The sequence below is a fragment of the Lissotriton vulgaris genome, chromosome 6 (genome assembly GCF_964263255.1).
Source record: "Lissotriton vulgaris chromosome 6, aLisVul1.2, whole genome shotgun sequence".
NCBI classification, from domain to species: Eukaryota; Metazoa; Chordata; class Amphibia; order Caudata; family Salamandridae; genus Lissotriton; species Lissotriton vulgaris.
In genome coordinates, this window is record NC_141694.1 from 1,480,196,010 (window position 1) to 1,480,211,366 (window position 15,357).

The 15,357-nt window shown below is 43.3% G+C and overlaps 1 protein-coding gene across 2 annotated transcripts in view; it reads left to right on the plus strand.

Moving 5' to 3' along the window:
• The window catches only part of WDPCP (WD repeat containing planar cell polarity effector), a 2,342,145-nt gene extending 2,327,251 nt beyond the window's left edge, over positions 1-14,894 (plus strand). For both annotated transcript variants that reach the window (XM_086927625.1, XM_086927624.1), the window contains one exon: positions 14,576-14,894. In XM_086927625.1, the coding sequence (XP_086783751.1) occupies positions 14,576-14,626 (51 nt within the window). In that variant the 3' untranslated portion in view covers positions 14,627-14,894. The remainder of the gene's footprint in view (positions 1-14,575) is intronic.
• The last annotated feature ends 463 nt before the right edge of the window (positions 14,895-15,357 follow it).

Here is a 15,357-nt window from a genome sequence, read left to right on the forward strand (position 1 = left end):
TATCCACTCGGTAATACATACATAATTGAGGCAAACTCCGTTCCTTTTGCTCGAATCCCTGGAGTGGGGGACAGAGTAATTCCAAACAGGAACCAGAGAGCTGCTTTGGTACACAAAGCCCATACGGGAGAGGGTCTGAGACACCACGGGATCTTAGAATCTCTAATAGAATTAGAAGAGATGTACTGGTGGCCAGGAATGAGCGTCCAAGTTTACGAATTTGCAATAAACTGTGATACCTGTTACAGATATCATAGCTTTGACAACCACCAGATACCTGACTACAGTGTAGCCAGCCCAGTACAGATACCTTTGTTAGACAGCATTATACTATCTACACGCAGACGTCATCATGGACATATGCGGTCCCACAACTACTAGGGCAAGATTTATTTGGATGTGGCCCCACGCTCGGCTGACGCCAGAACTGTTATAAAGGATTTGCGAGTCTTTATCGGCACCTACGCAATCGGCACGCTACATTCTGACCAGGGTCCTGCGTTTAGCTCTCGAGCTTACAAAGAGGCCATGGCTAGCTTGGGCTTTGCATTGCGGTATTCTAGTCCCTTCCATCCTGAGGGTAATGCGGTAGTGGAAAGAAAAAAAGTGACATAAAGCAATCCATAACAGCTAAGGTATTAGGTTCGGGTGATGGGTGGGTCAAACATCTAATAAGTGTCCAACGTAGTCTTTATAATCTGCCAAGAAATTCTCTGGGTGGAATCACTCCATATGAATTACTATTTGGTACTAGAATGTTAATCGAAGACCTCGATTGTCAAACTTCAGAGGTGGAACAAAAACTCTTTGATGTCAAACATTGTTTGGCTGTTTTACAGGACTTAAATGAAACAAGAAGAAGTCTGAGTAACACAATACAGAAGCCACCAACCACTGAAGAAAAACCACCTGTCCCAGCAAGACCTGTCTGGATTCCAAAGATTGGGGATCTAGACAGGGAAAAGATAGCAGTGAAGAAGGAATTTTGGCCTTCTTACAGGAAAGCAGTACCTGTCTTGGCAATCCAAGGAACAAGATCAGGAGTACTACCGCCCTTTGCTGGTAAAAAGGAGAACCGAGTTGTGTCCATTGACCTGGTCAAACCACAACATGTGGCCAATAATAAGTAGTAGGCCCAGTGGACTTCCAAGATGTAGCAGACGACCAAATCTTGCTACAATCCAAGAGGTTCAAACTGAAAGAATTATCACCTTTGATAAACCTGCAGTTAAAAATAAAGGACTATGTAACAAAGCCATGGAACTCGTGCCTCTTGAGACCCAAAAAACAGTTTGTCAAGAAAAACCTGTCTACAATGATGTAGCCTCTGACTATACCAATATGACAAAGGAAGAAGCAATTCCAAAGATTAATAACAATCCCGATGCAATTCCAACAATTGACAAAACTGCCTCTGGCTATTTTATCAACTTTGATACTTTCTCTGAGGATCCCAGTGAACCTGAAGAAACGCCAGTAAATAAAACTTTCAAAGAAAAAATAACAGAACTCTTCCATCAACTTGAAAAAATATATCTGGTTTCACCATGGATTGAATTTTGGATTGTGTTAGGTGTACTTTTGCTCCTGCTCTGGCTCATTCTGGGTTTAAGCTTGGGAAAAATGATAGATGGAAAATACAGTACAATGGACACAGCAAGTCATAAAAGCAACTTGGTCATAAAACCTCACAAATCATCTCATCGTGAAAAAAGAGACCTTTCATCAGTGAACATCACAGCTGTTCCTATACCTGGTGCTATAGCATGTGACAGAACTGATTATGACATCTATGACCCGGTGGAGCTGCTGAAGATCCCACCCCAGATGATTGTGACTTTGAGACTATTAATAATATGTCAGATTTAGAAATGTCTGCAAAATTTACAGAACATGACTATTTAGAAGGGTCATCAGATTATGAACAAATGTATTGTTTTAATCATTATGGTCACCATTATTTGCATAAATCTGCAAGCCCTAGGAATGTTTTTACATATAATCAATCGGAACATTGTCCAACGCCACCAAAAGGCAGCTAAAAAACATTTCATGAAAAGTTTCCGTACTTCTCAGGGTTTAATGTTACAAATCCAGAAACGTTTTATTTCAAAAATGTAAATAAGACAGGAATGAAAACAATGTTGACCAATACTAAACAAATGCATTCTGCAAACTTTTATGCTCAGCTGTCTACATTAGGTTTTGACTTTTGGAAAGACAACATTGAGACAAAAACTGTCTTGGGCACGAAAGACTGGCAGGTACAAGGTTTAGAAGCCTTGTTCAGAGCCTGCATTATACCAGAACAAATAATGTTTTTAAATGACACTGTTCAACAGACTTCTTGCCTTGGCCAGGCTAAGATAAAAGATTTAAATAAACCATCTATACCTAAACCCACTTCTGAGAGTATTGATACTACAGAAAAGGAGGTAGACGTACCATATATTTTAACACAAAACTGAACTAATCCTGATTGGAAAAAATGGTTAATCTGGCCCACAGACACTAATACCCGTCATGATAGATTCCTGAACAAAACACAGGGGTTAAAACTGAACAGGCCAGATCCAAGATACTCCCAGAGACAACATCCAGGGATAGTAACAACATACAGTGTATGAAAACTATGCCTTGAGTGGCTAAAGACATCCACACTTCGGGAAATTAAAACAACACTTATCTTTACTTAAAGAAAGCAATGATTTGCGAGATTTCTTAATGGGACCTCGCAAACGATGGCAAAAATGTTTCATATACGCCGGTATATACGCTGCGTACAACAAAGCTTGAAAAATAACGCAAATGGAAACTGCAGAAAGAATACGAGAAATTGATCGTATTAATTTAGAGAAAGCACTCTCTGTGGTGGACTTCCTGGTTACGGGAGACGCAAGCATTAACTGCCTCGAGACTTCGCAACGCTACGCCTGGTGCTTCAAACAAGTTGGATAGATACGGACATCCAAAATCATTAACTTTTTCGGACATCGATTCCCGAACCACGAGATCATTACGAGGTCGGGTGGATCAGACCAGACGCCCGCCAACATGTTCTTCAGTAAAGGAGGTCAGCCCACCGCCCCCCAGTCCTGAAGAAGACCCGCGCTGTAAGGGCAACTAACCCTACATGTTCATAGGGTCGCAACGTAGACTACTTTCACCTACCTTACCAACTCTTATCGCCAGCAGGATTTGTACAGCTTTTTAGGAGCTTGGTTATATAAAAAATTGCAGTGACATGTGCCGATCTTTTCGTGTGGCTCCGATTTAGGGGGACCATCTTAGGATTGTATATATGAATATTGACCAATGGTGCATAAAAAATAAATACTGTGTTAATCTTCACCTATTTTCACTGAACTCCCTCACAGTACTTCCCTCCACCCTTTCCTATGTGGGCACGAAATATTTTGATAAAGTACAAAAATTTGTCTTTGATACATATCGTGTGACCATTGAAAAGGTTGCTACAAGTGCTTTGTGAATAAAAACATTGCACTTTGGATTTGTTTCTCCTTTCTTTTTTTCATCTATGCTAAGTTTTTTCCTTTTATTGTACATAATTTGTTCCTTTAAGTCCGGGACCCCTCTGTCCATAACAATGTTACAACATGCCCAGTCTCAATTACGTTCTATAATGCAGTTAGGCTGGACGTTGCAAAATCTAACCAACACAACGTCATTGTTTGCTGTATTTAACCTTACAGATAAAATAATCTCTGGCACAAAGAGGAGCAGACTATACTGTGCTGAGCATTGAAAAACTGGAAAGATTACCATTGACAGTTTCTGAGAAGCCTGTCATTGAATGAATAATTCATGGCACCATCATGATACCAGCGACGATTTTCCAATTTCAGTATTGTCTACAGCATATACCAGCGGGCCTGTATGAAAGGTTGGGTAAAGAATACATTAAGTCGACCTGGACTTTACCTTACACACACAAATGTTGGAATAAGGGAAACGAGGTGTTCCTTAGTGGTAAAAATTGTAAGAACTCACTAAGTGGTACACTTTTGTGCCAAGGTATTCATTTACAAGGAGCCTGTGACGGTTTTGCAAATAACCTCTCTTGTCACCTGCACGGTACACCCTTCACAGGGATAGAACCCATTTTCAGGCAGCTATCCAATGGAAGCTACGTTCTGCTCAATGACCACAGCTGCTGTGGCATGTTGCCAGGAAAACTTTATCTCGTTAGTGTGTCATCCAGGGTCACTTGTTGTATGCAAGTATTGTATCCAAAAAGCAAGACAGACAGTGGGACGGCATTATGGCCTTCATTGAATATCTCTTCTATACGAATTGATACTTTAAGCAGAATAAAATCCATTCTTTTGCAAAAAACTGTGCCACTGACCTCGTCTAGAGAAACGTATGATCTGCAAGTTGCGAGGACATCTGGAGAGATACATGTATTATTTTCAACAAACTGCCCAGTACATTTCGCAGAAATGTTAAGTCAAATCTTAAACATGTCTGATACCAGTGGCTTCGCACATGTATTTAACACAATTTTTTCGGGACTGTTAAAACCATTTGAAGCAGTCCTCAGAATTTTTCCAAATTTCGTGCACTCTGTGTTCAGCGGTCTGCCTCTCATCTTGGGACTCGTAGCAGGAATTCTATTTTTGTTCCTTCTGCTCCGATATGGCAAGTCCGGTAACCGACGAAACCCAGATTACCATGGAAGGGACCCTCCTTGCCATGAGGTATCGTGAGAGAATTACACAGATTCTTGGCTTGGCTCGTTTAAGAGATCTGAACACTACCTGGTTTATTTCGTTCAGACCAATCTGGCAATATTGCATCTTACCTGTTCTATGAGGCCTGCTTTGCATAGAGGAATGCGTGTTGGACATCTGTCTTACCCTTCCATCAGTCCTGCCATCTGATGTCGACGCCTTGCTAGGTCCGGTAACGACTCATGCATCGTGTTGTCCCCAACAGCTACCAATCCTGAGGAGGCATTCATTGAGGTCTCACCAGTAAGTCTAACTGAGGGTGAGATACGAGGATCAACAGGCACACAGGGACCATCTGATATGAACACTGCTAATGCGGCACCTGGCGCTGACGGCAATGCTTCTCATCTGTGCAGATTTGATCTGCTTTATCAAATAGTTCCACTTTCACCTACTGTGGCAGACGATTTCTTTGCCAGCCTAGACGATCTGATGTTTTCTCCTGACACCGAGAATAACTTTTGATTCTTGCACACAGCGTTCCCTGAACTATGAAATTCGCCCTTCACTTTTTCAAAACAAAGACTTCTAACTTTGGAACTCTATTTTTTCACAACCAATTGAATTTTTTTCTCCAAAACATTGAAATTTTGGCAAAGACTAATCTGCTTAAAGTAGAACTATTCTTAGAGAACAAGACATTCTTTTTGAACACTTCCTAGAGAAAATATTTGGCCTTGTCCTCAATACTATAACTATTGATAAGATATGTCATGCTATGAAATGGTCTCAACCTTCTTTTTCTGTATTTAAGAGCCATTTTCATAAATGTAGTTACATGATTCATTCAGTTTGCATTTTGTGTACAATGCTTTATGCTTACAATGACATCACTTCCTTAAATGCGTACTGTAGAAATGCTCATTTTCTCGTGTACAACCAGCTCAAGTACATTATCATGTATTTTGGGGTGGGATTGTAAACACTAGCTTTAGATATGTTCAGGGCTTATACGTTTAGCTTTATTGAACTTAAGATCCTGGAGTGGGTGTTGTAAATCAATCTAGGACCCGAGTGTAAATTTTCCCGATTCATGCCCTTATATAGGTATACATATCCAATCCTTATATAGGAATAGGAATCAGTACCATATTTGGCCCGAGCCTTACTGCCCAAATACGGCATGGCTACTTCCACTAATTTCCGAGAAACAACAACGATTTCTTGGAAAAACCCGCCTTCAGCAGCTAGGGACTTCCCCCTGCTTGAATATTGATTTATCCAAGAACTCCTGGAGTTTTCAAAAAATTGAGTCTTTGAGTGACGTTATTAAGTCCAATCATACGTGAGACTCTGCACCTTCGAGGTATAAATATGCCTACATTTGCCCAGACAAACACACAGTGGTTTTGGAGCAGATCGACTAACTACTTGCCAACCCTCCAGCTGAGGCACTGAGAGACTCTGTCTTTTCTCTTGCCGAGAAATCCTGCTCCATTGTTTCCGGCTTACCCTTGCGGGTATCTGGGAAATCGAGTCCTGAGAGAGATACAAGACCTCCTTCATTCTAAAACCAAGGTACGGAGCTGATTAGACCCTTAGAGAATTCTTGGAATAGATTCTTGGCAGAGAACTACTAAACTTAAAGCTACTCCTCACTTCTTCCCTTGTACTAGACTTAGGTTAGGTACACCGGGGTAGGCGTATTTTAGAAGCTCCAGTTGAGTATTTTTAGTCATTATTTTATCACTGTATATATTTTATACATTTTAAGCAACTTATGGCTTAGAAACCATATCATGCTTTTATAGTACTACTTTATAATACTGTTCGTATTATATGCCTTGTACTTTATAACCATTATTACTATTGTAGCAGTAAATTTCTTATGCTTGAGAAAGAAGATTGTTCAATAAATACTTTTTATTGAAAACGCCCATCTCTCTATTTTTCTCAGCACCTCTGGTGAAACGAAGCATGCACGATTGACTGAGTAAAATAGTTATCTATTGTTTCCTCGACTCTAGAGATTGATTTCTTATTCTTGGGAAACAAAGTTGTCATGTTTATGCGGTTGTCAGAAACTAATCCCTTCTTATTTATTCGAGAAAGTTTCTAGTGACCTCTGAGCCAGCTGGCACTCACTATTAAGTTTAATATATTCGGTAGAGACCTAGTCGACCTCAGTCCTACGTCTGAACTACAGTATATATTATTCCAATGCGCAGAGCCTATTGGAAATATAGGAACTACACTACACTAGATCAAGTCCTCTGAAGATTCTTGAACAAAGGTTATATGTATAGCTATAGTTTGATGCAATTCTAGTATGACAGATGGCTGCATATTCTCCCAAAAGGGAATTTAATTCTTGCTGTTAAAACTTTACAAAATGTTGCAAGAATAGACATTAGGTAAGGTCTTACACTGATTGTATTCAGTGTGTCAATTGAACTAATCGTAGTAGCTTCAATTTCTTCCCACTAGTTCTTGAGAACATAAACTGGTTTCTTGCTGCTTGATACTTTTCTGATTTAGCGCAAGATCATATGAATAGTTGTGTTGTGTTATGATTTGTTGTTGGTATTAGTTGGCTCAGTTTTTTGGGGAGTGTATTTGAATTCGTCAGTGGAAAAAGCTGTTGGCTATATTTTACTTTGACACTAGTAAATAGAACCGTCTTTAATGTTGTCAAAATATTGTAAAAAATAAGGTTTATTCATTGTCTGCAGTGTTTCAGTTAACACACAGCACAACAAATTGTGATACAGAGTACAAATTCATATATCTCTGACAGAGCGCTAACGCAAAACTGCTTCATGATGCGATCCCTACTCAAAAAGTTGTGCTCTAGCCTCTGCTACCTTTACCTTTCCCGTTGTTAGATTTAAATCAGCTTGTGGTGTTAATTTGGTGAAGACGAAGTCTCCATGTAGATTAACACATGAAAATCTTCCTCTGGGAAGTGCCAGTGCAGAATATCTCGTACTGTGAAGGCAGACAGAGATAGTAAGAGGGCCCTTTAAGTGAAATATTCAGTTTCTGATGGTTGTGTCCAACGGCTCTGGAGACCACCTCAGATATGATGTCAGAGTCGTAAAAGGTGCCATCATGACACACTGACGTCAGTTTCTTTTTGTCTCCACTCTGGGACGCAGATCCGGAATTTTTCCTTTCAAACATTTTATATCAAATTGAATTTCAACAGTGCTGGTCGGTGACCCTCAAAAGTGGAGGATGGTCGATCCAGTGCCAAACAAAGTGGTAGGCACTGTGATAAATCACAATGCCTTTAGGCTCACATTACAAAGTTCTAAATTATGGCTAGTTAACAAATTTTTATAATGGGCCGTGACTGAGTCTGAAATTAAGGCAGAAGACAATGCGCATTTCTTACAGTGCCTGTCAGTGGGTGAAAAAGGTAAAAATAAAATGGAAAACAAGTGTAACTTTTTCATCTTTATTGCAGTTAGCGCAAATCGTTCTCAAGCCTCAGCCAGCTCCTCTCTTCTAATCCCGATGCTGCTTTTATGCTGTAGTATGAGAGCAGCAGTGGGTAGCAGCATGAGAGAAGCACCAGGATTGGCTGGAGCAGGCTGTCCCGACACTCCAGCAGGCACAGGGTAGGGTGCCTGTACCTCCTCTCCACCCAGCTGCCTAAAACAGCTAGGTTGGAAGGTTGAATCTGTGCATGTCAGGCTGGCTGTAACAAGGTGGTCGGCCAAAGAGACATGCGCAGTGTAAACGGGTGGAGTGAGCACTGCTACCCTGGGGCCAGTCAGCAGCAGCCCCACCCACAAACACTGCTTGGGCTGGGAGCAGTGAAAAATCAAACGCTAATTCATTTTATTACCATTTTATTTTTCACTTTGCTGCACTGGTAGCAGGGGGGTTGACGTTCCTCTGCCCTAATGGGGGGCCACCGCTGGATTACAAGTGCAGTGTTCCCGAGATACCTCCACCAAAGTTGTGATCCTTTAAACTTTGCCGCGCCTGTGGAAAACAGAAGTCACTCTTAGATCTGCATGATGTCTGCTTGTGGGGTCTCTTGCCTCTGCATCAATCAAAGTTCTTTTACAAATGTCACAGCCTACCAAGATCATCAAAGAACACCAGGCAAAACTCCTCATGGACCAGACACAAGATGAGCCCCTCTGTAAGCAGCACAGTTCCTCTTCAAGGGGCTGTGGCAAGTTCCGTTTTGTCTCCCCAGTGGTCAGAAAGTCTTGCAGGCAAGCCTCTTCCAAGCAAAAGGACTCTTAAGAGGTCATGCAGATGACATAGAATTTAACCTTTCCTCTCTCAGCGTCTATCTTATTCTAGTGATAGGTTATCTAGTCTGCAGTTCCACTCCTCCGCCCAAGACCCCAGTGTCGCCCTCTGAGTCAGACATACTGGAAGATGTGCGCGCCCACATTCGGGCCTAGCACCAGCACCATAACCGGAGCCCATGGAGGTGCTTCTCTCCTTTCCAGCCCCTGGTGCTGCCCCTTCGCAAATTGCAGCCTTCATGCAAACTATTTTGGCTTTCTTCAGGTTGATCACACATTGGGATCATCCTAGTGCACCTAGGGCAGGGCCACAAGAAGTCTTAAGGAAGTCTTCTGACTAGGCTACCCCCAGTGGCTCCTGCCCTGGTGCTGCTCACTCCAGTTCCAACTCTTATTCAGAAATGGCTGTAACACTATCTCGACTGTAGCCCTTGCTGGTTGCTCCTCCTTAAGCCCCAGTATTGATGCCACTTGTGCAGTCTTTCGATCAATCAGATAACATGGTGAATGTTCTGAAGATAAAGGCCATTTTAGTTGGGTCTAGATGCAAGGCACTGCGGTTGTTGGACAAAGTCTTATATACCTCTGCCTTGTGATGATTACTATGGCAGATTTGAAGATATTTTTGGCTCTGTCTGGAAACCTATATACATGCCTGATATCAAATACCATGGTGATCGCACCAGTAGTAAGGCAGACTACTGCTTCCCTTCTATGAGTACTAAGGTACTAAGGCAGGTAACTATTTTGCCCTTCAAAATGCTTGTGACCTAGACAACTCTCCAGATGTGTCCTGCAGGACCTTTGCCAAAAGAAATGTCTTCATTTAGCTTGTCCTGCCAACAGCAAGAGACAGAAGGCAAACTCAGCGCTGGACCTCTTTAAGGACATCAGGGCTACAGCCAGGTCCTTGGGCCTTTCCACGGCCACTTGCCAGTCCCAGACTTCCTTCCACCCCTGTCGTGGCCACGGAAGGGACTTTTAACTGTGTCTCTACGCTTCCAGCCACCATGGGCAGTTAATTGCACAGTCTTTTCATGGCCAAGGATGCGGTTCCTACAGACTGTGTCGGACAGGTAGGCAAAAATCCTGCCAGCCCACCACCACCCTGGCCACCACAGCCTCTAAACCCCTTTAGTTTGCCCTCTGACCATCATGAGCTTCCAGTGGGGGGCAGGGTATGCATTCACCTGCACCACTGGAGTTCAATAACATCTAACCTTTGGATTTTGAAGCTCATCCGAAGGGGCTCATCAGGTTTTTAAGAAAGTGATGGCCATGGTCATAACTCACCTCTGGAGGATAGGGGTTCTAGTTTTCCCCAACCTCGGTGATTGACTGTTGAAGGCAGGCTCACCCCAGGCAGTCGTCTCCTACCTCCAGACAATGGCGAACCTTCTGCATTCATTTTGATTCCCTGTCAATGTGCTGAAGTCACACCTGACTCCTTCTCAGGTGCTCCTTTTCATCTGAGCTGTTCTGGACAGAGTGCAGTTTCGGCCTAAACCTTCCAAGCGGCGAGTCCAAGATAATCAGTCTATGATACTGATGTCTCAGCCTCTATCCTGGATTTTAGTGAGGCTGACGCTGAGGCTGCTTGGCCTCATGGCCGCCTGCATCCTGCTAGTAACACATGACTGTTGGCATATGCAGGCTTTGCAGTGGGGCCTGGTATTCCATTGGGCATAGCATCATTAGAATAGATACGGCCCAGATCAAAAATGGAATAGCTAAAGACCTGCAGTGGTGGCGAACGAACCACAATCGGGTCAGTGACAGACTCCTCTCCCTTCCCCAACCAGAGCTGACTCCAGTGACAGATGCTTCACTCCTGGGCTAGGGCAGCCATCTGGGAGAGGTGGAGGTAAGAGGTCTCTGGCCTCTAGTGGAAATTGGGCTCTGTATCAATCTGTTGGAGCTTCGGGTGATCCAATTGGCATTGAAAGCCTTTTTTTCCTTCCGTCAGGGGAAAGCTGGTACGGGTGTTCATGGACAACACCACTGCCATGAAGTATTGCAACAAACAGGGCAGGGTGGAGTTGTGGACCCTTTGCCAAGTGGCTTTGCACCTCTGGACTTGGCTGGAACACCAGGCAAATACCTAGTGGTTCAACACCTGACTAGCTCTCTATAGGCCAGAGTAGATTAACTCAGTTGTTGATACCTAGTGGATCATGGATGGTGTCTCCATTTGGAGGTGACGCAAGCTGTCTTCCAAGAGTGGGGAGAACCTTGGTTAGATCTGTTCACCTCTGCAAAGAACGTGCTATGTTAGCAGTTTTGCATGCTGGAGTTTCCAAGGCGGCTCTCACTTTGAGATGTTTTTTGACTCACATGGAGCACCGGCCGCTTGTGCGCTTTCTGACAGTACCACTCGTGCCCAGAGTTCTCATAAAGATCAGGAACAACTGAGCCCAAGCCATTCCTGTAGCTCCAGATTAGGCGCAGAGAGTCTAGTACCCAGGGCTGTTGAGCATGAGCTCTACAACCTACAATCGGGCTGCCTCTTCTGAAGATCTTTGGTCACAGCAGCAGGGCAAGGTTCTGCACCCAAACCTGAAAACACTTGGCCTTGATGAGTGGAGATTGAGTGGTGACAGTTGACAGCTTTTGACCTTCCGCCTGAAGTCTGAAATGTTATCATGGCAGCCTGGCGCCCCTCCACCAAGGTGGTATATGTCTGCCTTTGAAGCAAGTTTGTGGCATGGTGTACAGATAAATATATTGACCCTCTATCTTCACCCCTTACTCAAGTTCTTTTGTTCATTCTTACCTTAGCCCAGCACAGCTCTGCTTTAGCATTTTAAAAGGTTATCTTTCTACCATGTTGGCATTTCTGTGGTTGCCAAATCAGCCATCCCTGTTCAAATCCCCTAGTGTACATAGGCTGCTGAAAAGTCTCCAGCATATATTCCCACCAACATCTTTCGTTATGTCTCAGTGGGACCTCAACATATTTCTCACATTTCTGTGTGCCCCCTTTGAGCCACTACACAACTGTCCACTAAGACTTCTTACAATAAAAATAGCCTTCCTAGTGGCAAAAACATCTGCCCGGAGGGCAAGTGAGTTACAGGCACTGTCACTATATCCTCCGTACCTTAATATCTGCCCAGACAAGCTGGTCCTTTGGACTCGTGCATCCTTTTTTACCAACAGTGCTAACTCCCTTTCATGTAGGTCAATCCATCACTCTGCCTACCTTATGTGCTTCAACTTACTCCTTTAAAGAAGGGGAGAGACTTCATCGTCTGGACCCAAAAAGAGCATTGACATTCTTCCTTGAGTGCACAAAAGAGTTCTGGGTGGATGATCCACTTTTTGTGGGATACGTCGGAACAAAGAAAGAGAAGACGGTGCAGAAGCAGAACATCCTACGATGGATAGTGCTCTCAATCTAGATCTGCTATGCACTGACCAAAAAGTAACCTCCTGAAGGCTTGTGAGCCCATTCTACTAGAGCAAAGGCTGCGAGCACTGTTAGCTCATGGACTTCCTGTCCTGGATATCTGTCAGGCAGCAGAGTGGGCTTCCTTGCACACGTTTACAAAGCACCACTGCCTTGACAATCAGGTCCGGTGTGGCGGTCACTTTGCCTATTTCATCCTACAGATCTTCTTAGTCTGATCTGTATCGCAGCCCCATCTGTGAGAGGTATTGCTTGGGTATATATTCTAAGTAAAGGTATCTGTGGCTAGGAATCTCTATCAGAAGAACAAGTTACTTACCTTCGATAATGGCTTATATGATAGAGACTCTATCTGCTACATATTCCTTACCGACTCACCAATCTTCCCCGTTCTGCGAATGGATTTTAGAGTGCAGGCTTGTCTCCTTTTTCAAGGGTCTTAGCTTAGTGCACCAGTGGTCAGTTTTCCTCGTGGCTCAGCGCTTCTGGCATAAGAATTTCGTAGCGCACCCTGCATCGCGATGCAGGGTGCGCCTCGAAATTCGTTTTATTTATTAAATTGTTTACTTACCTTCAATTATCCATACTCCAGTTTTTAGCACCCCCACCCTGCCCCTCCCCCGCCTCTCCGCACCACCGAAACTCCCTCCACAGGCCGTGACTGACTGAAGTGTAAGAAATGTGTTTGCTTGGCATGTCTTAAGTTTGAATGTCAGCAAGGACTCAGCCTTTATCGTACCAATATAGGTAAACTGAGTGGCAGTAAATTTGGCAATAGTAACATTTGTCATTTGTTATTTAGAGGGCTTAGAAACAGAAGAAGTGTGGTCTGATGTGCTATATAAAAATGAGTTATTTTTTATTACTAATGGGCCAGGATGAGCGCGTGGAAAAGGGGTCTCGTACACCATTCTCTCCTGAATTACTGCGCTCACGTGCCCCCAGAATGGTGATGTTCAGAGCTTGACATTGTTGCTATCAGTCGCATTTCAAATTTTGAAAAATGGAAAGTGTCTGGAGGTTTTTATGGACTGGAATTAGGTTATTCCATTATCCGAGTGAAAGAAAGCTGGCATGTAGCACCCTAATAACCTTGGCATTGGGCACTGGCTGCTACGTGCCCGCTGCATCTGGTTTTATTATTTTGGTTAAAAACTATTTTGTACATGGATGAGCGAATTCATATCACCCTGGTAACCTCTAGACGATGCCAAGAATGGCTCTGTGCCAGCGAAGGGCAAGTTTGGCTGCTGCATTGTTTTTGCCACCCTAGTGCAAAGACAGAAGTGAAGGGGTTGCACTCCTATTTTCTTTAGTATTAAGAAGATATCGCTGTGCACACCAGGCACCTACTTTCTTTTAGCAGAGAACAGCTAGCTACCTGGCACTGCTTTACAAACATATTGTTTATTCAGATCCTAATGACTACCGTGCAATGCAGAAATACCGCGTATATTTTTACTCCATTCTTTTTTATGAAATCCAGTGCAGTACTTGGAGGTTAATCAATAACGCGTTAAAAATGCACTTTATATAATTGCGTGCAGTTTTAGCGCTGCATGCAGGCAGCTGAACCCGATACATATGCAGAAATATGCTAGCATCTGTCTGACGGCACAGTTTGAGCTGATGCATAATTTACAAGCCGTGGTCTTGATTAAACTCCTTTTTAAATGTTTTCATCAACAGTAGCTATCTATACCTTGTACAAAATCATATTTGCGTTCACCCTTCTACTGTTTCTTGACTTCTGACATGCAGATATGTTGAAGCAAAGTATTTGCATCGGAGGGAAAAAACAACCGCATATCAGATACCACAGTTCAGATCGGCGGAAAGATGGCTACACGAACATGTGTTCAAATATGTCGTTTGTTTCTTTGTTTGAGATCAAATTTGCAGTCTCAGCTGAAACAGTAGCTGCTAATTTGGGAATTGATCTCAAATTTTCAGCAGCAGGTGGAATGTGCAATGAAGTCTCTGATAGCTGTTCAAGGGCGTGCATGACGGGAGGGGGCACAGTGCTTCTATATAGGGCCATGCATTATGCACAGAACTTGTCACCTTTTAGAGCAAACAAAATGTGGGAACACCATCAGTTCAGTGGCCAAGGCCTTGTGAAACATTTGTGTTGGGAGGTGGATGTTTCCCCTCTACTTTCAAACAGCTGGTCTAACACCTGTGTTTTTCTCCTTTTGCAGGACGCGCCAGGCGACGGATCTTTAAAAGTGGTTCACTTCGGTCCGGTATAAACAATATGACCGAGATGTAGCACTTGACTAGTGTCCAAGCATCGCTCCTGGTCGGAAGAAATCAAGAGAGGAGAAAGCTCTATTTTTTTGTAATGACTGTCAGCTGTCTAAACGGCATCGTGAATCCCTGTGCTCAGGTGTCGTACCGGGAATTAAAACACCTACTGCAACAGAACACAACTTTGAAAATTGCCACGGATGTTTGTCTCTTTTTTTTGTACAAATACTTAAAAACGGCAGCCTAACCAGAAATAAACAAGACGCTGTTATAGTTCAGTTTGAAAATCTGAGTCACCTTTCATAGTTTAATGTTTGATCCAGCTCAGCGAGGCGTACCTCAATGCCTTGCATAACAGAATGCCTCTTGCATTGTGCTTGTAAACAGACAGGGTGTATTCTTGCCAGGGGAGTGCTCCTGGCATGTGTAGAAAGGGCACGTCCCCAGCTCTTAACCAGCATATAGAGTTGCCCTCCCGTTCTCCACTTAAGAAAATATTTTTTTGTCATGGCCTGTCATTTTATTTTATGGGCGAAGGTTTTTAGCTCTTGGTCAAAGAGTTAGATGCAGTGTCATCTTGAAGAGCAGTTGGGCCCATGTACAAGAAGACAGAGGCCTCAGATGTGGGCAGGGTCAGAGACGTTTTTGGGCAAAGTGGGTAAGGACCCAGGGCCCCTGCCTTTCAAGAAGCCTCTGGGAATGTGAACTTTCTCTCTCGCTTACATCTGAAAGG